This window comes from Bos javanicus, chromosome 26 (assembly GCF_032452875.1).
Source record: "Bos javanicus breed banteng chromosome 26, ARS-OSU_banteng_1.0, whole genome shotgun sequence".
Lineage (NCBI taxonomy): Eukaryota > Metazoa > Chordata > Mammalia > Artiodactyla > Bovidae > Bos > Bos javanicus.
Window position 1 is genome coordinate 33,467,989 of NC_083893.1, and position 26,518 is coordinate 33,494,506.

A 26,518-nucleotide genomic window follows, 5' to 3' on the forward strand; every position below is an offset into this window, starting at 1 on the left:
GCACCACTTCACACCTATCAGGATGCCTAGAACCCTTTGAAAATGAAAAATAACAAGTATTGGTGAGGATGTGAAAAAATCAGAGCTCTCATTTATTGCTGGTGGAAATAAATGGTGCAGCCACTGTGGAAGAGCATGGTGGTTTCTTAAAAAGTTAAACATAGAATTACAACGTGATCTAGCAACTCCACTTCTAATATCAACCCCAAAGAATGGAAATTAGGGACTCAAACAGCTACGTGTACACCAATGTTCGTAGCAGACTTATTCATATAGGCAAAGGATATCACAACCCAACTGTCCATCAGCAGATGAATGGATAAACCGTGATATGCCATGGAATACTATTTAGCTATAAAAAGGAAAAAATTTTGATATATGCTACAACATGGATGAACCTTGAAAACATGAATAGTGGTGACATAAAGCCAGTCATAGAAAGACACGTATTGTATGATTCTACTTACATGCTGCTGCTAAGTCGCTTCAGTCATGTCTGACTCTGTGCGACCCCATAGACAGCAGCCCACCAAGCTCCCCCGTCCCTGGGATTCTCCAGGCAAGAACACTGGATTGGGTTGCCATTTCCTTCTCCAATGCATGAAAGTGAAAAGTGAAAGTGAAGTCGCTGAGTTGTGTCCAACTCCTAGCAACCCCATGGACTGCAGCCTACCAGGGTCCTCCATCCATGGGATTTTCCAGGCAAGAGTACTGGAGTGGGGTGCCATTGCCTACTTATACAAGGTGCCTAGACTAGGTAAATTCATAGTGACGAAGTACAATAAAGGTTACTGAGGGCTTGGAGGAGGAAGGAAGAGAGTTATTTTTAAATTTTTTATTTATTCACTTATTTTTTGGCTGTGCTGGGTCTTCGTTGCTGTGCACGGGGTTTCTCTAGTCGTGGCGACTGGGGGCTTCTCTGGCTGTAGTACTTGGGCTTCTCGTTGTGGTGGCTTCTCTTGCTGCAGAACACAGACTATAGCTGCAAAGGCTTCAATAGTTGTGGCTCCTGGGCCCATTTATGCCAAAGCATGTGGAATCTTTCCAGACCAGGGCTGGAACCGGTGTCCCATGTATTTCAAGGTGGATTCTTCAGCACTGGACCATCAGGGGAGCCCGAGAGTTATTATTTAATGGATACAGAGTTTATATGTTAGGAATGATGAAAAAGTTTTGGCTATAGATAGTGGTGATGGTTACATAATACTGTGAATGTAATTAATGCCACTTAATGGTATACTTAAAAATGGTTAAAATGAAACAATGGTATGGTGCATATATTTTACAATTTTTTAAAAATGGCTGAGGCTTTGCATAATTGTTCATCTCAGGACATAGCTTATGTTTGCGGCAGGGGCCAGAGCAGATGGATGGTATGAAGGAAGCAGCAGCTGGAATGGTGACTGGAATACTGGCAACCCCTGTCCTCTGTCACCTCCACCTCTTACCCCAACACTGAGCGCTTGGTCCAGCAGTGGGGACAGGCCCTGCTGAGTTGTGCACTCCTGCTCGTGGCTCGCTTTCCAGCCCTGCAGCTTCACATGGCCACAATGCAGTTCTCTCCAGCTGCCTTTAGGAGCAATGCAAATCCTTCCCTGGTGTGTAGTGACATCTGGTCTACCACCAGGGCTTGGAAGAACATCCAGAGAGAAAGAGATGGCTGGGGTATGAGTTCCAATCTTACCTACCAGGTGAAAGGTTGTTCCGCTATTGGCTCATTCTAAGCCAAGGTTCTAGCCCCAGAGGTCAGGTCTAGCCCCAGCTCTTTGCTCTACTGCTTCCCAGTCCTTTGAGAACATATTGTGTTGTTCTTGCTGTTCAGTCGCCCAGTTGAGTCTGACTTCGCGACACCATGGAGCAGCACACCAGGCCTCCTGTCCCTCCCCATCTCCCGGAGTTTGCCCTAGTTCATGTTCACTGCACCAGTGATGCTGTCCAGCCATCTCATCCTCTGACACCCTCTTCTCCTTCTGCCCCTGATCTTTCCCAGCATAGGGTCTTCTCAGTGAGTTGGCTCTTTGCATCAGATGACCAAAATACTGGAGCTTCAGCTTCAGCATCAGTCCTTCCAGTGAATATTCAGTGTTGATCTCCCTTAAGATTGACTGGTTTGATCTCCTTGCTATCTAAGGGACTCTCAGGAGTCTTCTCCAGCAGCACAGTTCAAAAACATCAATTCTTTAGCATTCTGCCTTCTGAGAAAATGTCCTAATAGTTAATTCCTAGAGACCATCAACACAGACTTTTAGTCTCTGCTTTTTTGTTTTGTTTTCTAGAAGGTTTAGAATTGTCAAAAGTAGAGGAAGAGCCCTGTGTTGAAATAATCACTAGATTAAAGATAGGACAGAAGAGATTAGACCACAATGCCCTCCACCCCCAAGAAGATTATGCTGTAAGTCACAGGATCCCTCTCTCTGTGCCCCCCTCCCCCCAGCTGCCTTCCCCCCAAAACTATCCTTAGCCTAGAAGACACCATATTATGCTCACTGGTGACTGGGTAAGGGGGTGAGATGTTAACATTGCTAGTAATTTGCTTCTAACTCAGTTTAGTTCAGTTCAGTTCAGTCACTCAGTCGTATCTCTTTGTGACCCCGTGGACTGCAGCACACCAGGCTTCCCTGTCCATCACCAACACCCGGAGCTTGCTCAAATTCATGTCCATTGAGTCAGTGATGCCATTCAACCATCTCATCCTCTGTCATTCCCTTCTCCTCCTGCCTTCAATCTTTCCCAGCATCTGGGTCTTTTCCAATGACTCAGTTCTTCACATTAGGTGGCCAAAATATTGGAGTTTAAGCTTCAGCATCAGTCCTTCCAACTGGGGAAGGCCAAAGTCCTGAGGCATGGATCCATCGTGAAAGCCTGATTAGAGATGGACCAGCAGTTGGATCTCAAGGGCTCTCACTGAATCTACTGCAAAACGTCTACCTTCCCACGTACCAGAAGTAGCTATTCCTAGCTCTCTCAGAGGAGCTGGGCAGTTTGTGAGCACTCAGCCATGGTGAGACTGGGGATACACATGACGGAAGAAGCAGGCAGTAGCTTGTGCGCCTTTCGATCTGGGTGGAGATGTTTGCTGAAACATGTTTGTCACAGTGAACTGGCTGAGGCTCCAGCTGACTTTTGTCCCTACCCTGGATGCCCCTGGAGCCTAGCGGCCCTTTCTGTGTCTGCCAGGCCTGAGCTAGTCTGGGTAGGACCTGCAAAAACTTTCCAAAGACAGGGGCCCAATCTCTTCACCAGAGAGTGCCCTGCCTCTCTTAGGATTGGGTGGCTCTCCTACTTCCTTCATTATCATGCTTGCATGCGGTGGGTCCCTCATCCCTCACACAATGGCTCTGGCATAAGACTGGCTCCATTCTACTCTGGCTCCAGCATTTACTAGCTGAGTTACTTTCGGTAACTTAACGTCTGCAATGGACATAATTATAGTACTCCAATTATCAAAGATTATGTGCAATAAAAGGGACAAAATGCACATAAAACATTTAGCACAGTCCTTGGCAACTGTCAGGTATTAATAAATGTGAACTGAGATCATAGTTGTCCCCCTCCTTCTCCCCATTCTCCTTGTTTTGCACTAGTGATCTTCCTCTTTGGATTTACAAGTCCCAGGAATAAGAATTCTTATCCTTTCCCTGTCTCTCTCTGTAGGAACAGAATGGATTATAGGGATGAAAGTAGGTAGATGCTGTCTATTCACAATCCCCATGCCCTGCCATCACCCAGGTGAGCCACAGGATCCAGGTGTATGGCGCAAACAACTGGCGATTCTTGTGGCCTTTCTGGTTTGGTCCAGCCTGGTGGTGTGACTGCCAGTATCCACGTTTCCACCACAGCCTCTTTTCTGTGGGTGGATCCAGTGATTCACGAAATAAGTGGGCCTGCTTCGGACCCCTGGGACCCCTTGACATCAGCCCAGGGTGCACAGCTGGGAGGCAGCTGTTTCAGACTCCCAGAGCCCGAGGGATCTGAAGGGCCCCCAGCTTGGGAAGGTCCTGCTTTCTTTTTGTTTAGTTTCCATTTGAGCTCCAGCTCCGGTTCCAACTCCTGCGAAGGGCACGTCTGCCACCTGCTGGCCATGAGCAGTGCAGCACCCAGCTGTCCCTCAGGCTCCAGTTTCCAGTTAAAATGTGGGGCTCTGGCCTGGCATAAGTCCTGCAGGCCTGGATGAAGGCCGGTAGAGAGGGACAGGCCCTGGCCTCCAGACAGCTTCATGGAGGGATGAAGAGACAGACAAAGGACTGGATCAAGGCTGAGCTGACTGGCTGTGACGAGGATAAGATTGAAGGAGGGGGTAACATTTGTTCCAGGGTCCCCTCATTCCTCTTCTCTGGCACCTACCTGGCACCCAAGCCCGGAGGTATCAACATCAGACACTCCCCAGGGCCAGAAACACCCTGAGCCCTGAGCCTGCCATTCCTCTGCCGACCTGCCCTCACCTCTCCAAAACAGGCGCACTCCGGGCAGCAAATGACCTCTGTTTCTGCATCCTTTCTCCTCCCCAGCTTTTTATTTTATAATTTGTCAAACCTCTAGAAAAGTGGAAAGAATAATACAGTGAATATTTTTCACCCAGACAGATGCAACACTGATCATTTGCCATGTTGCTTTCTGCCCTGATTTTACGTACACACATTTGCTTTGGCTGGTTGGTTGGTTAGTTGGTTGCTTTGCTGGATCCTTCGCAACTAAATTGCAGCCATCCCACTCCCTGCTTCAGGACCTTCTTAGAACAAAGGCATTTTCTATAAAACCACACTTCCATTATCACACTCAAGAAACTCAACATTGACACAATAATACTGTCTAACCTAGGTCTATATTCAAATTTCCAGATAGTCCCAATGATATTCTTCAGGGTTTTTTTTTTTTTTTTTTAATCTAGGATCCAATCAAGGATCCTTCTCTGCATTTGGTTGTCAGGTCTCTCTAGTCTCATTAACAGGGAACAATCTTCCCATCTTTTTCATCTTTTATGACACTGACAGGCTTGCAGAGTTGAGGCTAGCTGTTTTGCAGAAAGCCCACGCTTTCTGTCTGTCATGTTCTTCATGAGCAGATTCAGGATAAGCATTTTTGTCTAGACTGTTGTGCCCTTCATACACCATGTCGAATGCATTCTTTCTTCTTACCATTTTACCCAAAAATGACTGAAGGTGCTACAGTGAAACAGAAAACTGAAGCTTCTGCTGGAGGTGGAGGAAGCAAATATACGAAACTGCCTAGACTGGGTACCAGGAAAATACATCATACTGACAGCAGCTTCCTGGCCACTGAGAACCAAAGGGAAGCCTGTCAGAAGACGGAGCTCCTGTTTCCTAAGACAGAGGTCAGCAAACCTTCCTTGTAAAGTTCCAGACAGGAAATATTTGGGACTATACTGTTTCTGTCACAACTGTCCTACCATTATAGCATGGAAAGAGTTAAAGTCAGTATACAAGCAGGTGGGAGGGGCCATGTTCCAATAAAACTTTATTGGCAAAAACACAATCTGGCTTCAGCTTCAGAGCTATTTTTTTTTTTTTTTTGCTGATCTCTGATTTAACTGAAAGGAAATATTCCACCTATTAAATAAATAACACTTTCTCTTTTTTTTTGATGTACTGCATTTTAAAAACAAAGGGGACAACAGAGGATGAGATGGTTGGATGGCATCACGGACTTGATGGACATGAGTTTGAGCAAGCTCTGGGAGCTGGTGATGGACAGCGAAGCCTGGCGTGTTGCAGCCCATGGGGTCACAAAGAGTCAGACATGACTGAGCGACTGAACTGACTGACTGACATCATTTTAAGAACAACGCAAACACTATTCCTACCATTATCTATTTTTTCAGCAAACCTATGTTGAGGCACGCCATATGCCAAACACTGCTGGATAATGGCTAAATACATCAGTGGTGAAACAGAAAGAGCCTTGATTTTCTAGAGAATCAGAGTTTGATGTGAGCAACAGATAACATGCAAATAAACACATATAAAATTATAAGCAGTAATGGGCACCATGGAGGAAATGAATGGGTGCAGAGACAAAACCACTGGGGTGTGTCATACTGATGGGGGAGGCAGGAAAGATGCAGAGAGGATGACATTCAAGCTGACATGGAGGCAAGGGAGGAATGGTGGGGCAAGCTATCTAGGTGGAAGGAACAAGTGCAAAAGCCCCAAGGAGGGAAGAGCTCGGCTGGTGCCATTTTGAACCCAGGTCTAGTTGGAGCATCAGGAGAGAAACAACATTTGGAGAAAAGGGTCTGGGATGAGGTTCATAGGTCATGGCAGGTGTTCCTATTTTGTTCCAAGAACAATGAGGAGCAACTGGAGAGTTTAAACATCTGTCCATCTCCAACCTTAAAGAGCTGTTGTGTGACAGTCGCTCAGTTGTGTCCAACTCTTTACAACCCCATGGACTGTAGCCCACCAGGCTCCTCTGTCCTTGGGGTTTCCCAGGCAGGAATACTGGAGTGGGTCGCCATTCCCTTCTCCAGGGAATCTTTCCAACGCAGGGACTGAATCTAGGTCTGCTGCATTGCAGGCAGATTCTTTACCCTCTGAGCCACCAGAGAAGTCTAAGGCAATCACCTAGACATGGGCATAAATGTGAATCCTCTCACAGCTGTGTGACTTCTGAAACTCAATTTCCTCACCTGTGAAGATGCTAATGCAACCTCTTCATAGGGTTGTTGTAAGAGTTAAATGCAGCAGTGTATAGTCAGGCAGAGGAGACACACAATACATGGTGATCGCTGTAACTAAGAAAACGGTCGGTACCTGGGCAGCCAGGTTTCACCCTGGGAACAGGTAAGTGCAAGCACTCTGCATCCATACTGAGGAGAAGAGGGATGTTTCGGATGCTCAACCAGCACAGGAAGAGTGGGGAGCGTGGTCAAATAGGCCCTACCACTCTCTCCAGTCCACACTCCCATGCCCCCAGCCATCAGAAAGTACCTAGTGCTGCTATGCCCTGGCTATGACCCCAAAACAGCCCCTTTCAGCTCACGGGAGCTCAGGAAAGAGCCCAACCAGCTCAGAGAACTCAACCTTGCTCCTCTCTCTGTCATTTTCTCTTTCAGCTCTCCCTGCTGTCTTTTCTCACAGAGCCGGACCCAGGTGAGTGTGCAGACTGCCCTGGGGCTGCTCACCCCACAGGCTGGTTCTGGGATGGAGAAAAGGGATGTGAGTGTGCGTGTGCCCCCAGGGGTCCAATGTTTCGGAAGTGGCTTGGACCCCTTTGAGGATTTCCCCAAAGAAATATACTCCTGGGTGTTTATGTGTCCACAAACAGTGTTTCACACAATTTTGAGTTGACTGATGTTGCCTCAGGACTCCAAGAGAAAAACTGCTGAAGTGGTTAAACCCCTTCATTTCTCAGAGAAGGAAACAGGCTCAGAGAGGGGAAGTAACCTGCCCCAGGTCACACAGCCTACTAATGCTGAGATGAGACACTTTGCCTTGGCAAAGGGAGGATGTCTTGAGCAATGGCTCCAGGGATGCAGCCCTGGGCTACCCTACTCTCTCCACTCCATCAGTGGCAGGCCGGCATCTCTCTGTGGAAAGGGTGGTGCCATGTAGGCAGGCTCCAGGCTGGCCCATCCCTGCTGATGGCCTCCCACCAGCAGCCCCACTGGGATGCTCCTCCACCGGCTTTGTTTCCTCAGTGTTCTTTCACACAAGCTCTTCTCTCACAGACACACCTGCCACCTCTCACCTTCTCCCCATCCTGTTTCCTCTGTCCGGTACCCTGGGCTGAGCAAAGCTGCTCCTTCCTGCATCTGGTCCCCTGTGGGTCTCTGTCTCCAGGTCCGAGTCTCTTTTTGCTGCTCTGAGACCCAAGGGAGTTAACTCCACTCACTACTTCACTTGGGGGGTAGAACGCATCCCCCACTGGTAGTGCCCCATGTTGGTCACCCGCAGAGGACACGAGCCAGGCACAAGGAGACTACAGTCATGTCTCAGCTTTGGATCAAGGGTCTCTTTGGAGCAAAGATGGCACTGGGTCAAATTCAGCTTGACAGTCAATATTCTCTGGCAGCAAAGCCCTACATGGGCAGACAGACTTGTGCCAGCTCAAGGCAAGCGACCTTATCCCACCCCATGTGCTTAGGGAACATTTGTGAAACTGGTAAGAAATATACATGAGTGTGGCATGCTGGGGTTTGAAAGGATCGGGGTCTTTGCTCAAAGCACAAGAGAGTGTTGAATTCAACAACATGTAATTCCTTGGAAGGATCGTATTTCAGGGAGGGCTCCCTTGGATGGCCAGACCAGCAGTGTCCACATGTGGAATCCAGGGAAGGTCCAAAGTCCAGAGATGGGACAAGCTGCCCCCACCCCAGCCTTCTGCACAAAACTTCTCAGGCACCACTGAATGGGCTGCTGTAGTCTGGGTGTCCAGGAGACACAGCTGCAGAACTGTGTGGTCACACAGAAGAAGAAACAGGACGTTGAAGTCTCAAGGGACCTCACTCTCCATGTATTTGAAGAGCAGCCCCACCCTTAGTCCATGAGGTAGCCTTTGTGGGAATTAAGAGGGATATCTACCTCAACACACTTTACTGCCACCTGCCAGAAAGTTGCAAAAGACATCTACAATGACTCTAAGTTTATGATGCCCTGGATTGTGCAGTGAACAGCGTAAAGAACGTGGACTATATGCAGTGGTTCTGCTGAACAGAGGTCACAGAAAAGGGACTTTGCGTCCACAAAGCTCTCAGTTTTAATTAAACAGATTGGAAACTATAGTGTCAGATTTAATCTGCAAATAGTAGATCATCAGAGTTCTCAAAAAAAATCTCAGTGGGCTTTGGGGCTCTTGGAAAATAGTGTGTTCTCCATCCCTGGTGGTATTCAAGCACAGGCTGAAAAACCACTTAATGGACATGAGTTTGAGCAAACTCCAGGAGACAGGGAAGGAAAGGGAAGCCTGGCGTGCTGCAGTCCACGGGCTCTCAAAGAGTCGGCCACGACTTAGCAACTAAACAACAGCAATAGGGAGTGGAAAGAGTGGAATTTAACATGCTGAGCTTCTGGACTTTATAAGAACTCTGCCAATGGTTTCTGAGAGTTCAGTGAGTAGAAGAAGGGACCTTGGAGCAGGCCACCCACAGTTTTCCGAGTCCCTCTCAAGGTGTTCGGTCAGCCTGTGGCTGTGGAATGAGGTGAGATGTCGTGACTGGGTCTGTCTGCAAAGAACAGGTTAGGTTCTAAAGACTCCTCTGTTTGTGTCTGATTTAATTTCATCTGAGGGTTATACTTTGATGGAATTTTGTCAGATTCCCCGCCGTCTTTAGACAATGGTGGGGCCAGAGATACACTGTGCTCATGTCCACGGGCAAGCTGCTGCTGTGGTTGATCCTGCTGGAGTCAGTGCGTGGTGACGGCCTGGCTGGCACAGATGGGGCCAGGACACAGTCCCCAACGGGTGGCAGAGGAGGTGGCCATCAAACAACACAGACTCTGCTCATCTCCCCAAAGCAGGTGACACAACAGCCCACAAGCCTATGGAAATGCCTCTTCAAAGCCGGCTAGACTGGGCCCAGCAACACAGGCTGAGCGCATCCATCAGCTGTCCTGCCGCCTGCCAGCAAGGGTCTCTGCTGGGCTTGCCCTGTCAGCCGATTGGAAGCGTCAAATGCAGGCTGACAGGGCTGGGGTTTGGGGGCGGCCCTCGGAGGAATGGTTTGTGCCACAGTGATGGATGGTGCCAACAGGGACAGCGTTCCAGGGATTTCTACTCCGTTCCACACATCTGGCGAGCTCTTTAACCCAAACAGCTGCAGAGCCCCATCCCAGGAACTCTGGAGTTTTTCTGTAGGGACCACGATAATCCCAGTCCAGGGACCTGGAGCACGTGCCAAAGGAGATTTCCCAATGCATGTTACTTCCTAGAAGCTAAAACCCATGGACTTTTAGGAAACACAAACCCACAAGAGGCTCCCGGGCTCATAAAAAGCAAACTAGACTGGAGTCAGGTAGACTGGGGTTCTGATATCATCTCCTTCTGCCCTAACTTTTCCTTTTCTGTGAAATAGAAATAAGAAGACCTATGCCATTAGGGTTTTGTTTTGTTAAGGTTAAACAGATTGTGTGAAATCACATTTATTTAGTATAGTCACCAATACATAGAAAATAGTGAGTGTGTAATAACCTCTTATTTGGATTATTGGAGTTAAGATACTCTTACCATTCTTCCTGATAAATTCTAAAAGCAGACTCTGATAATTAGACAAATCCACAAGGGTTTCTTTTTATACCTGATATGAAATACTTCTGACAGCTGCCCCATTCTTCCCTCAAAGCTTTCTCCTTTTCTGTAGACTAGAGAAAGTTTCTGATAATCTGTATTTGAACCTGGAGTGATTTTTTAAAATCTGCCAATGGAACCAAATTTCATGTCGGGCTGCATGCAATCCCTCTCTCCCCAGGTAAGCCCTTGGACAAATGTCTATACTGCTGTCAAGCTCATCAGGCACTGTCTTCACCAAATATCTATGACCCAAGTCTCACAGTTTCTCTCCTGAATTCTCTGTTTACTCTAAACCAGACAGACACCATCTTTGCTGGCAGAGCCGTGTGCCCACCGTGTGTCGGCTGATCAGAAGGAAGGGAGGCTTGGCCCCCGAGGGAAAGCTTGATCTATCAAATACATATGTCAGGGGCTAATAGGGCTCTGTGTTGGGCACTGTGGAGCGAAAGAGAAGAACCGACATGGCTCTTACTCTTAAGAAGCCAACTATGCAATTGGAGGAAACAAATCAGATAGACCATGTTAAATACGAAGTACAAGAGCTATGCCCTCTGAGATTGAGCCATGCAACCTAAAATTCTGCAATCAGCTGAGCCATTGAGGAGTTCTAGTATCTAGAATTTGTATCCCACCAGCAACTGAATATTAATCAAGCTATGTGGGTCTGTTTGTTATTACTACATGATATAGTCGGCCCTTGAACAATGTGAGGGTCAGGGATGCTGACCCCAATATAGTAAAAAATCTACTTTGTGTCCCCCAACCCCTGCCCCCAGCTTAACTTCCCTGGTGGCTCAGCAGTAAAGAATCTGCCTGCAATACTGGAGATGTGGGCTTGATCCCTGGGTCATAAAGACCCCCTGGAGAAGGAAATGGCAACCCACTCCAGTATTCTTGCTTGGGAAATCCCATGGACAGAGGAGCCTGGCTGCTACAGTCCCTGGGGTCACAAAGAGTCGGATCCGAGTGAGCACACACACACACACTGCCTTGCTTAGCAGGACGATAATCAATATCTACGTGTTTCATTCCCTCCTTAGCTTCACTGAGGGGTGAGGAGGCCTTGTAAATAGAGCTGGATTCAAGTCAAAGCCCTCCAGCACACATTTCATCCATCCCTCATCATCTGGAAAAATGATACCATTCCATCTATCTATAAAAACCTCCCCTCATTTCCAAATATCTGCAATGGTCTAACCAAGATCAGCCAGTCTGACCCTCAACTTGTGGGAGTGATGGGAGAAATTACAGGAACAATTCGAAGGCGCTGATCTCTAAACACCTGTTGGAAAACAAAAATCAATTCTCCAAAGAAAAAAGAAAGAAAGAAATGGGGCCATCATCTCATTACCAAACCCATTGTCTCTGCAAAATGTCAGTTTGAAATCTTTCATGTCAAATTCAGAAAAACATTTTTTTCCCTTCACACTCTCCCTCTCTTTCTCTACTTTATCAAGCTAGCTGGAAAGAAACTTGATTTGCCCCAGGAAGACAATGGCCTTATCTTCAACCTAGATCCTCTTGCCTGGGAAGGTGGCCTCCTCTGGGAGCATTTTCATAGTGGGGAAAAGCGGCTCGAGCGAAATAATGAGGAAGCAAAGGGAGTCTTGACTTGACAGTGTGATAAATGAGGTGAAACTTTGGCAAGGAACCAGAGTTGGCGTATTCAAAAAGGAAATAAAAAGATAGTTCCATTTTAATGGGAAATATAAAACAGCCATTGTGCAAAAGTCGATTTTTCAAAGGCTAGAGCGATAAAGACTATCAGGGAATGACTGAGAGACCAGTAAGATAATGTGATTGATAATCAGGCTTAGGTAAAGTGGCATCCTCCGAGCCATCAGCTGGCTCTGTGGGAGTGCCCTTTCAAGTCGGCTATCTGCATTTGCCCCTACGTCATTATCATATGCATCTCCGGAGGGCTTTCTTGCAGCTTCAGCTTGCCGGCTTGCCACACTCCTGCCAGCTGGCGAGAGCAAAGTCAACCCTACTTCTCCTAAATCCCAAACTTCTCTCTGTCAGTTGCAGAGCTACCAACATCTTCCAAAGCCCCGGACAACAAAGAGCTTGGGTCCAGCCTTACACACACCTGCTTTCCCCAGTGGACTGGTCTAGTGTGAGATTTACCACCATGGCCAAGACCACACACGGCCCTTTCTCTCAGTGGGCAGGATCTGTGAACCTTCTCAAGGTTGTTCTTGGGTGATTCCTAATTAACAGGCTGGATGTGCAGTGGGAATGACTGGACCCCTTTGACAAGGGCAAGTGTGAATTCTCTGAGGCAGTGTGAGAGGCCTGCTGAAGAAGTGGAGAGTGTGCACTTTAGGGGTTGTGCGGAGATAAGCTGCCTTTGTTCATAAGCTACATCTATTAGTGTGTGGTTTAAAGTAGAGATAATAATACACTTCCTAGATTTTCAGGAGAATGAAATGGGATGGTTCATGTAAAATGCTTAGTACCGAGCCTGGTACATAGTAAAGACTCAGTAAATATTAACGGTTATGATGACTCTATAGAAATAACTTGGGAGCAGTTTGATGCTGTGACCGAAAGGGAGGTGACAAATTTCTTTGACTTGATTGAGCTGAAGTGACTGGTAAAGTCCCACTGAGAAATTTCATTCATAGAACCACCCAACAAGGCATCCAAGTGCCCCTGGATCTGACCCTGGGCAGATCTGTATAGCAACTTGGAGGATTCCTAGACCCCAGTCATCTTCCTGTTACAGGTGAGGAAACTGAGGCACCGAGAACACAGTTGGCTTGTGTCCCAGGTCATGGTTAGCGAAAAGCCAGAACTTGACATCTTCTTCCCATTTCCAATCACGTACTCTTGACCTTGCCAAGTGCCAGTACTGGATCACTGGGTCATAACAACCCCCTCAAATGAAAATTCACAATGCTTGACCCCTTCTATACACCCTATTAGTGTCAGGAGCTGAAAAGACACAGGAAGCCTCTTTTAGGACCTAGAAATCTTCAGAAAATGGGGTTTTCAGTGAAATAAAATGGTGGCTTCTTTAAGTCTAACAATTAGGGTTTCTTCTGTCCTGTTCCCATGTCTGTAGATTGGACTCCTGACCAGTATGAGTACAGCCAAGAGTATAATAACCAGGAAGAGAACGCCAGCAGTACCCCTGCCTATTCTGACAACCCTGACTGGTACTACGAAGAGGATGGTGGGTACCAAAGCTGTTTGGGGGCCCTCCCGAAAGGAGAGCAGCCCACCCAGCAGGGAGTTTACATATGACCACATGCAAGGGCTCACCACCTCCTCTCTGAATGGGATCATAAAATAGGTTTTGGAAAAAGTTATTTAGAGTGGCTTTTTGGTTTTTTTTTTTTTTTTTCAGTTAGAATCATATACTGTGAAAACTGGAGAGGTTGTTTGAGACCATCTCTTCCATCCTCAAATGACAGGGGAAGCAAGTGAGGCCGAGGGGAGCTGACTTAGCCAAGATCACACAGCAAGTTAGTGCATCGTCATTCAGGTCTCCCGACCCTGTGGGTTAGTCATGTTCAAAGTCATTCCCAGAGCTTTCATGACATGCGGGTCCTAATTATGCAGAAGAATTTCGGTTAGCGTCAGGCAGCAGACTGTAGCTAATGCACAGCTGGCATTGGGACTTCCCTTTCAGCTGCGCTGTGTCTTCCTTTCTCTTTCCGCTCTTTGGAAGCTTTGCACGGTTGTTAGGTTGTGTGTGTGCATGCGTGTATTCACACGTGTGCTTCGGCCACCTTTGTTTTTGTTTCCGTGGCTTCCTAACCCACGCAAAGGGACAGAAAGGAAAATGAGAAGCGGGGCCTAAGCACAGGCACGTGACTAAACCAGGAGAAGGAATGGAAAGCACTTAGCAGCTGGAATAAAAGCTGTGTAACTGCAAAGTGGCCTGGAAGGCAGGGCCAAGATCCGGGGCATCAGGGGAACATCAGAAGGGGCCATCAAAACAAGAGCCAGGCCCAGGGATCCTAGTTCCTGAACCAAAGAACAATGTGTGTGAACAGAAGGATAAAGAATTCCCCAAGGGAAGATCCATTCAGACAGCCATGAAAAGCCAAAGGCACAGATGAAATATGACAAAATCTAACTGAACAAGTAGTTGAAGAAAGATGAAGGCCACTGGGTCATTTCCTCCTCGCCGTCAATTCTTCTGTCCCCCTTTTGCCTTTGGTCTTCTTTCCTGATGTTCAGAAGGCTGGTGTTTCATTAGGGGTGGGTTTCGTTCCCCACTCCTGACCTCCACCCCTGGGCACTGGGAGTAGGGGAGGTCTTCAGGCTTGTGAAATGCCTTCAGCATCAGAGACAGACCCCGTGGCACTCCCAGCGAGACTGGGAGGAGAGAGACAGTGATGACGGGAAAGGGGAGTTACTCCAGGAGAAAGGCCCCATCCAAAGCCAGGCGAAGGGAGACAGGCACGATTCCTTCTCGCCTCTCCTCTTACTAACCCGAATCCCTCCCTCTGCCCTTGTGATGGCAGTGTTCCTGGATCTTTAAGGGCAAAGCATGTTTCCCCCTTTCCCTGATAACTGGCTCTGTAGTTCCTCTTTTATTTGGGGGCAGGAGGCAGAAATCCCATGAGCGAAGGGGGGTGTCTCGCCTGCTTTTCATTGCAAACCTTGACTTCTGCTCATGTGCTTTAGACCCATGCCTGTCCAACCCCTGTACACATGGTGGGGACTGCCTCGTCAGTGGGGCCACCTTCACGTGCCGCTGTCTGGACCCTTTCTCTGGAAACAGGTGTCAGAATGGTGAGTGTACCTTCACCAGATCCACTCTTTCCTCCAAGTTGAATAACAGGCACTTTCTAGGGGGTTAATGAAGGCTCTCAGAAATCCCATGGAAAGGCTGAAAACCACACATATTATATTATGCATAAAGGATTCCTCAGCCCGGTCAAGGCAACATCTTCCTGAGTCCTCATCCCCACGTGTTAGATTGGACTAATATGTCCATTCCACAGATGAGAACACTGAGGAGATAAAAACTGGATCCTGATCAGGGCTTGTTATTACTGTTGTTGAGAGTGTTTAGACCAACTTCAACAGAACAGTGTTCTCAAATAGGGGAGCAGGAAGGTGCTCAGGGCACATAAGGCCCAATCCTGTTAGAGAAAGGGAGACCAGAGTACACAGAGGACTTGTACATGGTCACACATCTAGTTGGGAGAAGAGCAGGAATTAGAGATCTGGGGCCTGATTCCAGCAGGGGCCTGATTCTCTCTTCCTGCCATCCTCACTCATGAAGACTCTGATAAAAGCTGTGTCTGCCTTTAGTGACCTCTTGTGGGCATAGCATGAGGTGATAAGGTATTGGGAATAGAATTCTTTTGGGCCAATTATACCCTTAGAGAAAACCTGGATTCTGTCCTATCTAGTGACCATATAACTGGGGTGGGGGAGACAGTGTGGGTTTTGAGGTTGACTTCTTTCCTCTGTGCCCTTTTCAATTATTCCTACCATTTTCTTAAAAAAATATTCATTTATTTATTTGGTTGTGCTGGGTCTTAGTTGGGGCACGTGAGATCTTTGGTTGTGGCATTCAAACTCTTAACTGTAGCATGTGGGATCTAGTTCCCCACCCAGGAATCAAACCCAGGCCCCCTGTACTGGAAGCATGGAATCTTAGCCCCTAGGCCACCAGGGAAGTCCGTCCTATCATTTTCAACACTACAAAGTGTAAATAAATGCTTCAGGATGGTTTGGGAAATCAGGCACAAGCACAGTATCTGAGCTTATCCTCCACTTCTTGGAAGAGTGACAAAATTGTAAATGGAACATAAAATCAGCTATAAAGTGGAGAAGCTCAAATTGCAGATCCATTTGGATTTGTTGAAGTTTTAAAATTATCAAAGTGCTCATAAAGATAGAATAATAAAGGCTATGAGCTCTAGGAACTCTTAAGGAACTGGGAAGCAATCATCCATGACCCAAGGATGAGGGAAATTTTCTTGGGGTGGGGGGGAGTGTGAGGGATGGGGAGGGGGGGGTGGTAGCATGGTGTTTCAGAACCATGGACAAGGGCACATGCTCTACCAGTCACCATCACCACCTCTCCCAGGACCACCTCCTAAATATTGTACTGTGCAGGTACCTTTCAATGTAAAATGTGCCCCAAATAACATCCTGTACTTGGCAAAACTTCTCTATTGGTCTCCCACAGTGCAAAACAAGTGCAAAAACAACCCCTGTGGCCGGGGAGACTGTCTCATTACTCAGAGTCCTCCTTACCACCGCTGTGCCTGCAAACACCCTTACAGGGGTTCAGACTGCTCCAGAGGTAAGTTCTGGAAGCCTGTTCTATGCTAAGCTCTCTCTACCCTGACTTATGCCTAGGATGTCAGTATCCTACTGTGTGAAGTCCAGATACCAACCCAAAGTTTTGATGGCCCTTTTAACGAAGACTTTTTAATATTCACTATCCCTGGAGAGTCCAGTGGGAATTGACCAGTCTGTGTGCCTTCCCATAAAAAAAATCATCTTGAAACCCGCTGCTAGGAAGTAAGCCCCAGTCTATTCCTGCTGCTGCTGCTAAGTCGCTTCAGTTGTGTCTGACTCTGTGCGACCCCATAGACGACAGCCCACCAGGCTCCCCCATCCCTGGGATTCTCTAGGCAAGAACACTGGAGTGTTCTTGCCATTTCCTCCTCCAATGCATGGAAGTGAAAAGTGAAAGTGAAGTCGCTCAGTTCGTGTCTGACTCGTAGTTCGTGTCCGACTCGTAGTGATCCCATCGACTGCAACCTACCAGGCTCCTCCATCCATGGGATTTTCCAGGCAAGAGTACTGGAGTGGGGTGCCATTGCCTTCTCTGAGTCTGTTCCTAGAATGGGTCATGTATATTTATCCACTGCTGCGAGTCAGGCATTGTCCCAGGAGATTTACATTCTCTCTCACATTCTCCCAAAAACACTACAAGAAAGAGTTTTACAGATGAAGAAATTGAAGTTCAGAGAGGTTAGCTAACTTGCTCATGGTTACACAGCTATCAAGGGGCAGAGCTGAGTTCCAGTCTAGCTCAGACTGGCCCCAAATTCCTGCTCAGTCCATGCATCTTGCTGTTCTTCACTGAACGACGTGTCTACTTGTATACTCACTTTTGCTGGCCTCTGTCATACTGTCTCACCCACGTTTGTTTACATCCTTAGGGTGTGTGTGTATGTTTACTAGCATGCCAGTGGGTCTCTTTCCCCTTTGGTGACCCACCTTCTGTGAAAGGATGGACACCAGAAAGGTGCCACCAGCATCTCCTCATCAGCTCAGATGTAGCTGCAACTCCTCCTAAAGAGTCTTCCTGGACCCACTCCCTGTGTTCACAGTGGTTCCTGTGTGCAGGCCAAATCCCTGCCAAAACGGTGGCACCTGCTCCCGGCAGAGGCGGAGGTCCAAGTTCACCTGTGCCTGTCCTGACCAGTTCAAGGGGAAGCTCTGTGAAATAGGTATGGGTCTCTACCACCACTTCTCCAGAATCTCAGAGCCACACAGGAGGCCTCTGGAATCCTTTATCTGTTGGGGACTTGGCAGAACAGGATTCAAGTCAAGATTCCCAAGCACTGCTATTGCCTCAGCCTTCCAACCAAAGGGCATAGGGTGTGTCCTGCTCCATGTAAAGGATGTAATCAATGGGGATATATGTAGGCAAGTCAAATACATCTGGGCATCCTCGGTCCTCAATGCACCTACCTCAATGCCCCTCGGTGCACCAGTTCTGGTTTGAGCCAAAATTAAAGAATTCAGTTGCCATCCCCAACCCCCATGAGATTGTGTTTTTAAACTGGGTTGAAGGTGGAACATTTGCAAGCCACCTTCTTTCTGGGACCTGTGGTGGAATCTCAGGGTGATCTGTATCTAGGCCAGTCCTCTCACACCTGATACAGCTGACAAGTCCTTTCCGGGTGCGGCACGCGTTGGCCTCAGCTCTCACATCCTTGCCTGCTCTCTCCGAGGTCCTGATGACTGCTATGTTGACGACGGCTACTCTTACCGAGGGAGAGTGAGTAAGACCATCCACCAGCACACGTGCCTTTACTGGAACTCCCACCTCCTCTTGCAGGAGAAGTACAACATGTTTATGGAGGACGCTGAGGCCCACGGGATTGGGGAGCACAATTTCTGCAGGTAAAACTCACCTACGTCTCTGCTCAGCCTTGGCTACTTGTCAGGGTGAGGATTTGCTTGTCCCTTCACCTTGCTCCTAGTTTTCCCGAGTCAGCTTAGAGATTTTGAAATGGAACACTGAAACTCATCAGCTTACTATCAATAGGAAGATTTTCCAACTCAGTATAGGTTAGGTTATGCTGCTGTAACGAACAACCCCAAGCCCCAGTGGCTTGAAAACATCAGTGTTTATTTCTCACTCACACTGCATGTGTCATGTAGGTTGGGTAACTCCACAAAGTTACTCAAATATCCAGGGAGGGCAAGGAGAGCCTGGAATATGGAGGATGAGATTTTTACCTCCTCAACCTAGAAGTGACACATCATTTCAGCACACGTATTTCATTGACCAGAAATATTCACATGGTCCCACACAAACTTCAAGGGAGAAACGGAACATCAGAGGAGGAAACGAAAGGTTTGGTGAGCCTTACAGTCTCTGCCACAAGGATGTGCAGGCTTTCCCAGAAAAGAATAATGTTATTTCCATCCCTGGTGATGACTAGTTACCTTCTTCCCCATCTGCTGCCTCCAGACCATTCTGTTGCCTTCCTCCCTCTGCTCATTGTCTGACCAAGGCCAAGGACATTCTATACGGTCTCCATATAGAAACGGGGATTTTGTGTATGGCTTTCAACTGGTTCCATTAAGCAGAAGGATTTCCCTTGTACAACACACAAGTTCCCTTCCACTTTCGTTGATCTTGAGCTGTTCCTTCCATGGGATTGTCTGCATGGTAGCCTCTCTCAGAGAATTCTCAGGCTCAAAATTAGAAACTTTGGGCAAAGGAGCCCTTCTCTCGCCCTGTTTCTGTATTTATTTCATGTTCCTAACAAAGAAGGGTCTTTAATAGGGATCTCATTTATTTTCCTGCAAAACAATTTGTGTCTTGTGGATCTGGCATAAAGTTTGTGAACTACTTTCTGGTTATTGAGATTCCCCTCCAGAAGTTAACTTGGTCCCAGAGCTATAACCACGCTTATATGCCAAGATTTGCTAACCTGTTGGAGGAATGGAATGGAAGTTAGCTCTGGGTATGGGGGGGCAGAGGGTGTAAGAACTTGATATTCTTTTACCCAAAGGTCCTTTAATGAAGTCCAGTGGGTTCACCAAGCCTCAACCCCGGCTTACTTTGTTGTTTGTTTTTTAGAAACCCAGATGGAGACAAAAAGCCCTGGTGTTTCATTAAAGTAAACAATGTGAAGGTGAAATGGGAGTACTGTGATGTCCCTGCCTGCTCTGCCCTAGGTAAGACTGTGGCTATCTGGAGGTCTGGGAGTGGGGAGGTTGTAGATCCACAGAAGTTCCTGGAACTCTCTCTCTCCCCGACTCTTACTCTCCCTCCACACCTGCTTCACCATTTGCCAACCTGGTGGCAACCCAGCTCCCCGACCCTCTGCTCCCAGGTCGAGCAGACCTGGACAGCTTTGCAAACTCAGGCCTCCTGGCTCCCAGTCAGTGCACTCAGCAAATACTGGCCGCTTGCATGCCGTATGCCAGGCCTTCAGCCTACAGTGGGGATCAAACATTGGCTGAGCCTCCACAGCCTCTCAGGATACAACATGGACTGAGTTCCAGCTTCATGGTCTTTCTAAAAGTCTGCCTTGGTCCACTTCTCTACCCACATCTGAAGCTATGCACCCTCCTGCCCTGATCAGTGGAATTGCTTCCCTGAACAGTTTCATTTTTGTGCCTTTGCTCTGTCCCACGTTCGCTCTTGTCCATATCTAACCATTCTTTGAGAATCACCCCAAGTAATCACTCCTCCTGGCTCAAATGGTAAAGAATCCACCTGCAGTGCAGGAGAGCTGCGTTCAGTCCCTTGGTCAGGAAGATCCCCTGGAGAAGGGAGTGGCTACCCACTCTAGAATTCTTGCCTGGAGAATTCCATGGACCGAGGATCTTGGTTGGCTATAGTCTGTGGGGTCACAAAGAGTCAGACGTGACTGAGCAACTGTGACTTTCAATCACTCCTCCAGAAAGTCCTCCATGACCTACCAAGTGAAGCGCTACCTTTCACTCCTTACAAACCTCATGAAATGGACTGGGCACCACCCTACAACTCTTATTGCTCTTTCCTTTGATTGACAATAATCTGTGCAAATGTCTCATCTACCCAACTCTGTCATCTGGGTATCTTCCCCTAGGCACCAAAAAAGCCTTCAAAAATCTATGTGTGCATTAACATAGTTAAATACATAACTGGAGGTCAGTAAAGAATCTGCCTGCAATGCATGAGACCTGTGTTTGATTCCTGGGTCTGGAAGATCCCCTGGAGAAGGAAATGGCAACCCACTCCAGTATTCTTGCCTGGAAAATCCCATGGACAGGGGAACTTGGTGGGCTACAGTCCAAGGAGTTGGACACAACTTAGCAACTAAACTACCAGAGATGGATTTCTAACTGATACTTATTTGCATGTTTTGTTGAAATCCTCTTGCTATACAGTGTTAATGTAAGTTACAGGTATATACTAGAAGGATTCACAATTTCTAAATGTTGAACTATATTTATAGTTATTTTAAATATGGACTATATTCCACCCGTTGTACAACAAAATAACCCCCTGTAGTTTATTGTGTACCTAATAGTTTGTCCCTTTTAATCCCTGTCTTGCCTCTCCTCCCTGTCTCCCCACTGCTAAGCACTAGTTCATACTCTATATCTGAGTCTGCTTCTTTTTTGTTATATTCTCTAATTCGTTGTATTTTTTAGATTCCATATATAAATCATACACATTTCTATGTGTTCGTATGCACATCAAAATAAGAAGGAAAAAGCAGTATCTTCATCATTAATTCTATAGACTTGCTTTGTGTTAATCAATGTGCTCAACAAATTTTTAAGGGTATGTATAAGCATGCAGGTGTTTTTTTCTTTTTCACTATACCGAGTGGACTTGTGGGATCTTCCGTCCTCGACCAGGGATTGAATCTGGGCCTTTAGCAGTGAGAGCACAGAGTCTTAACCACTGGACCATCAGGGAATTCTGCCAACAAATGTTAATTGCACGCGCTCATCCTGTATGCACCAGTACGGTCTCTTAGCTCTGGACAGTAGCTCAGCTTCTAAGGCAGAGCCATATCTCTGATAAGGTCCTTCTGAGACCCCAGAGGGAGGGTGGAAGTGTGATTCATTTCTCTGTGTTTTACAGATGTTGCCAACCCAGAGGGAAGACCCACTGAGCCCTTGACCAAGTTTCCTGAGTTTGGGTCCTGCGGGAGGACGGAGATAGCAGAGAAGAAGGTCAAGAGGATCTTTGGAGGCTTTAAGAGCACGGCCGGCAAGCACCCATGGCAGGCATCCCTGCAGACCTCACTACGACTGACTGTCTCCACGCCCCAGGGCCACTACTGTGGGGGGGCGCTGATCCACCCGTGCTGGGTGCTGACTGCTGCCCACTGCACTGAGTAAGCGCCTGCTGTGAGCAGAGGCCAGGGTGGCCAGAATCCCCAGGGGGTGCTGTCCCCTTCCCATCTGATCAGCATCTTGACAACTCTGGCAGGACTAGGGGGTCTGATCTAGCTCCAAGGGCAAAAGTGTGTCTCCTTAAAACCAGACAACAGAAGAAATCTCCCGTGTGTAGAATGCTTACCACATGCATTACATGTGTTATGACAGTCAAGCCTCAAAACTGACTGCTGAATGACCGGCAGGAGAGCTCTGTGAGCAAGACCATGATTACAGATGAGGATGCCACCGGGCAAGAAGTCAGGTCATCTGTCAAAGGTCACAGCTCACGGGTGTGGCTCCAGCCTCTCAAATTCCAGGACTAGTTCCTGATCATTATACTTTCCTCTTACAGGATAAAAACCAAATATCTGAAAGTGGTACTTGGAGACCAGGACCTGACGAAGACGGAATTCCATGAGCAGAGCTTTGGGGTGCAGAAGATTTTCAAGTACAGCCACTATATTGAAATAGACGACATTCCCTACAACGATATTGGCAAGTCTCTTCTCTTCTATTGTGGCTTTCCCGCTTCTCTTGTCCTGGGTGGATTTCTCTACTGACAGAAAGTTGAGGCTTGGTTTTGGAAGGTGCTCTGGGCAGGTCTTTCATAGACCCTGTAAGGTAGAGCATTTCTTCCAGGGCGTTTTAGTTCTGAAAGGTCTATGTTAGTGTTGCAGATAAATGTGCACAAACTTTTAAACTGAGGGAAAGGAACATCCGATGCAAAGAACGGTGTGCTGTGCAGAGCTCAGTCTTGAATCCCTACTCCCCCACTTCCTAACCGGTTTCACCCTTCTAAGTCTCAATTCCCTCTTCTGTGAAACAGGGACACTGATGTCCAGCTGTTCACTTCCTGTGTGCTAAGTGACATGATGTACATATGTCCCATGTACATCTGGCACCTGGTAGGCAATGATGTACTTATGCTTCTTGCTCCTTAGTTCTGTATTTCTTCATTCACACACTTCTCACTCTCCCTTCTCAACACTGTGCACGCATGCTAAGTTGCTTCAGTCGTGTCCGACTCTGTGCGACCCTTTGGACGGGAGCTGACTAGGCTCTTCTGTCCTCAACATCTTTCCCCCCACTTAAAGCCTGTTTTTCCAAAATGGTATTCAAAATGATTTCAAACTCAGTTATTGTTCCTTAGCATTACTCTCAGCCTGAAGTGTTATGACTCCTCCCCCAGGTGAAGGTTAAAAGCATGAAATGATAACAGAAGAATTTGGGGTATTGGGAGTAGGGTTTTCCTACAACCACCTTCCAATCGAGCTGAAGCTGATGCTTCTTTGACAGAGAGGGTTTCATCACCCATTTCCCCTCTCTCTACCTAGCCTTGCTCAAGCTAAAGCCAGTGGATGGTCATTGTGCCCTGGAATCCAAATATGTGAAAACTGTCTGTTTGCCCAACGGTCCCTTCCTCTCCGGGACTGAGTGCTATATCTCCGGCTGGGGTGTCACAGAAACAGGTGAGTCCGGCCATGCATTCTCCTGCCACTCAGGTGACTTACATCCACCAGACAGGAAAGGGTCACATTCAACTGCCCTCCAGGACTAGAAATCAGAGTTATATTCAAAATGACTTATCAAAAGAAAGAGATTGCCCCAGCTTTCTGTGTATGTGCTCAGTCATGTCAGACTCTTTGCAACCCCACGGACAGTAGCCTACCAGGCTTCAATGTCTGTGGGATTTTCCAGGCAAGAACACTGGAGTGGGTTGCCATTTCCCACTCCAGGGTATCTTCCTGACCATCTTTCTAGCTCTAGTTAAATCTCATCACCTTCACAGTCTCCTCTGATCTCCATATCTGTCCTTGGCCCTAGCCCCTAGCTCCTTGACTTTCACCAGGTATTGATCTTGCATCCATGGAGAATTTCCTCCTTTCCTAGGTAGATATAGTACTGACAAGATTATATTGTTATTGTTCAGTAACTAAGTCGTGTCCAGCTCTTTGCAACCCCATGGACTGCAGCATGTCAGGCTTCCCTGTCCTTCACTATCTCCCAGAGTTTGTTCAAATTCATGTCCATTGAGCAGATGATGCTATCCAACCGTCTCATCCTCTGCTGCCCTCTTTTCCTTTTGCCTTCCTCCTTTCCCAGCATCAGAGTCTTTTCCAATGAGTTGGCTGTTCCCATCAGGTGGCCAAAGTACTGGAATTTCAGCTTCAGCATCAGTCCTTCCAATGCATGTGCCCTGTAATATGGAAATTCAGGAGTAGTATCTTAAGTGTCTCTCAAATACTCAAAATAGATTTCCCTCCCTTCCAATCTTGTTCTTAATAATGGAAGGCAAGGATCATTTCAAGTAGGCTTCTCTCCCCATCTCCTAGAAAAACCCCTACTGCCTGAACTTGGGGCAGGTGGCCCTCTTCTGACCACTGCTGATTTCTGGTGGGGCAGGTTCCACCCTGGTCTCTACAGTGGCAACATCTTTTCTCTGCCCCTCAGGAGAAGGGTCCCGCCACCTCCTGGATGCCAAGGTCAAGCTGATCAGTAACACAATATGCAACTCCCGCCGACTCTATGACCACTCAATCGATGACAACATGATTTGTGCAGGAAACCTCCAGAAGCCTGGACAAGACTCCTGCCAGGTCAGAGACTCCACGTGGCATTTGGAGAAAGCAGGGCCTTACACAGGGGCACAGAGGGCACTTAGAGCCCCGGGCAGGGAGGAGGGGCAGAGACCCACTTGCCATTCAGTCAAGGTGGGCACATCTGTCCTCTGAGGGCTCAGCATCAATACCCTAGCAGTCACTTTGCTCGCTGTTGTTGAATTTGATTCTGACCAGTCTGGTGAAGGATGTCACTGTCACCATTGTACAGATGCTTAGAGAAATTATCTTGGTCCACAGCTCCTGGGTGGAAAGTGCATAGCAAGAACTTGCTCCTCTGTGTTAAAATGTGAAGAGGGTGTTTCTGCCCTCAGTGCTGGGCAGCTTGTCTGCAAATCCCAATAAGCAGGGGACATTTGCAAAGACCAGTGGTTAAAAAGAGAAAGATGAGGGGCCAGAGAATTCACAATATTGAGTCACCATTAGGATTTAAATGTGTGTGTGTGAAGGGGGAAGGAGATTTACCCCTAATACACTAATTGGCTGAGTGGCTCCCCTGTGGCCAGAGCCAATTTAGATCCTGCCTGACACCCACCCCCAGACAGGACTTTGGGGGGCAAGCATGGGCACCCTCAAACCTGAGCTCCTCCCTACAAAGAAACTCAACAGTGATCTGCAGCCTCGAGCCTACTTTGGGATGGGAAATCATGGTCACTCTCAGGGTCTGTGGCTCTCCTGTGACCCTCTGTCCTTTTCCAAGGAGCCGCAGGTATCTACCTACTTAAAGGAAGGGTATGGGCAGACGGGAGTGATTTTCCCTGAGTCCCTAGAAGATGGATAAGGAAACATATTGCAGGATTTTAAAAAGACAGTCAAAGGTTTGAAACCTGCTTCTGTCCTTTACTTTGTGACCTGTCAGTCACTGAATGGCTTAGTCAGCCTGGGCTTCTATATAAGTGACCTAGACTGGGTGGCTAAACAACAGACGTTTCTCACAGTCCTGGAGGCTGGAAGACTGAGATCAGGGTGCCAGCATGGTTCCAGTGGGACCCTCTCTGACTGCCAACTTCTCATCGTGTCCTCATGTGGCAGAAAGAGAGAGAGCTCTCTAGGTCCCTTCTGCATGCGTGCTTGGTCACTCAGTTGTGTCTGACTCTTTGCAACCCCAAGGACTGTAGCCCATCAGGCTTTTCTGTCCATGGGATGTCTCAAGCAAGAACACTGGAGTCGGTTGCCATTTCCTTCTCCAGGGGATCTTCCTGACTCAGGGATCAAATCTGGGCTTCCTGTGTTGCAAGTGGACTCTATACCAACTGAGCCACAAGGTTTTGACAAGGGCACTAATCCTGTGCATGGTCCCCACCCTCCCAACCTAATTACCTCCCCAAAGCCCTATCTTTTGATAAAACATTAGGCTTTAACACAGGAATTTGAGCAGGGCAGGGAGGACACAAACATTCAATCTGCTGCCCTCAAATAATTAGCCAACATTAAGTGTCTAATCTATAAAATGGAACTAGGGTATCCATAAAATTGGGAGATTGTGGCTAAGATTGAAAGAAATAATTCATTAAATATCCTACAGGTGTGTAAGTGGGAGCACATACGTGTGTGTGTGAGCTGTCCTTCTCATTCCTGCCCTCCTCACCATCTTCCTCCTCTTCACTCTAATTGGGGGTTTAATGTGAACCATGCACTGTCCCATAAGCCTTACAAACCTTAGTCCTCGCAAGAACCCTCGGGTGGGTTCTGTGGCCACCTATGGTTTACAGTGTGAGAATGGAGGCCCCACAGGCCAGCAGATGGACAGCCTGGCTTGGAGACTGGTAAATCTAAGCCCATAGACCATGCTGAACATCATGGCCATGCTGCCTCTGAACCCCATCCTTCCTGACCAGTGTGTGCCCCGCAGGCCCTGGAAGGTGCTCTATCCAAACAGGGCATCCCTCCAGCCCCTGCTAGATCCCAGGATGGAATGAGAAGTCGAGAGCCCCTTAGTAATACCTGCATCACTGAGTCACGGTGGGTTAGGGAGTCAGGGTATGACCTGGGCCTGGCCCCATGGCTTCTCTGCCAAGCCCTCTCTGACTTAGGACACAGGTTGGTAT

General features: G+C 47.6%; 1 protein-coding gene across 1 annotated transcript in view; it reads left to right on the forward strand.

Annotated features, from left to right (window-relative positions):
* The window catches only part of HABP2 (hyaluronan binding protein 2), a 35,478-nt gene that overhangs the window by 7,454 nt on the left and 1,506 nt on the right, over positions 1–26,518 (forward strand). Inside the window, exons 2-12 of the mRNA XM_061403533.1 lie at positions 7,073–7,109; positions 13,313–13,423; positions 14,887–14,994; positions 16,406–16,522; positions 17,562–17,681; positions 18,189–18,360; positions 19,550–19,647; positions 21,554–21,809; positions 22,205–22,347; positions 23,187–23,321; positions 24,304–24,449. Coding sequence (XP_061259517.1) covers positions 7,073–7,109; positions 13,313–13,423; positions 14,887–14,994; positions 16,406–16,522; positions 17,562–17,681; positions 18,189–18,360; positions 19,550–19,647; positions 21,554–21,809; positions 22,205–22,347; positions 23,187–23,321; positions 24,304–24,449 — 1,443 coding nt within the window. The remainder of the gene's footprint in view (positions 1–7,072; positions 7,110–13,312; positions 13,424–14,886; positions 14,995–16,405; positions 16,523–17,561; positions 17,682–18,188; positions 18,361–19,549; positions 19,648–21,553; positions 21,810–22,204; positions 22,348–23,186; positions 23,322–24,303; positions 24,450–26,518) is intronic.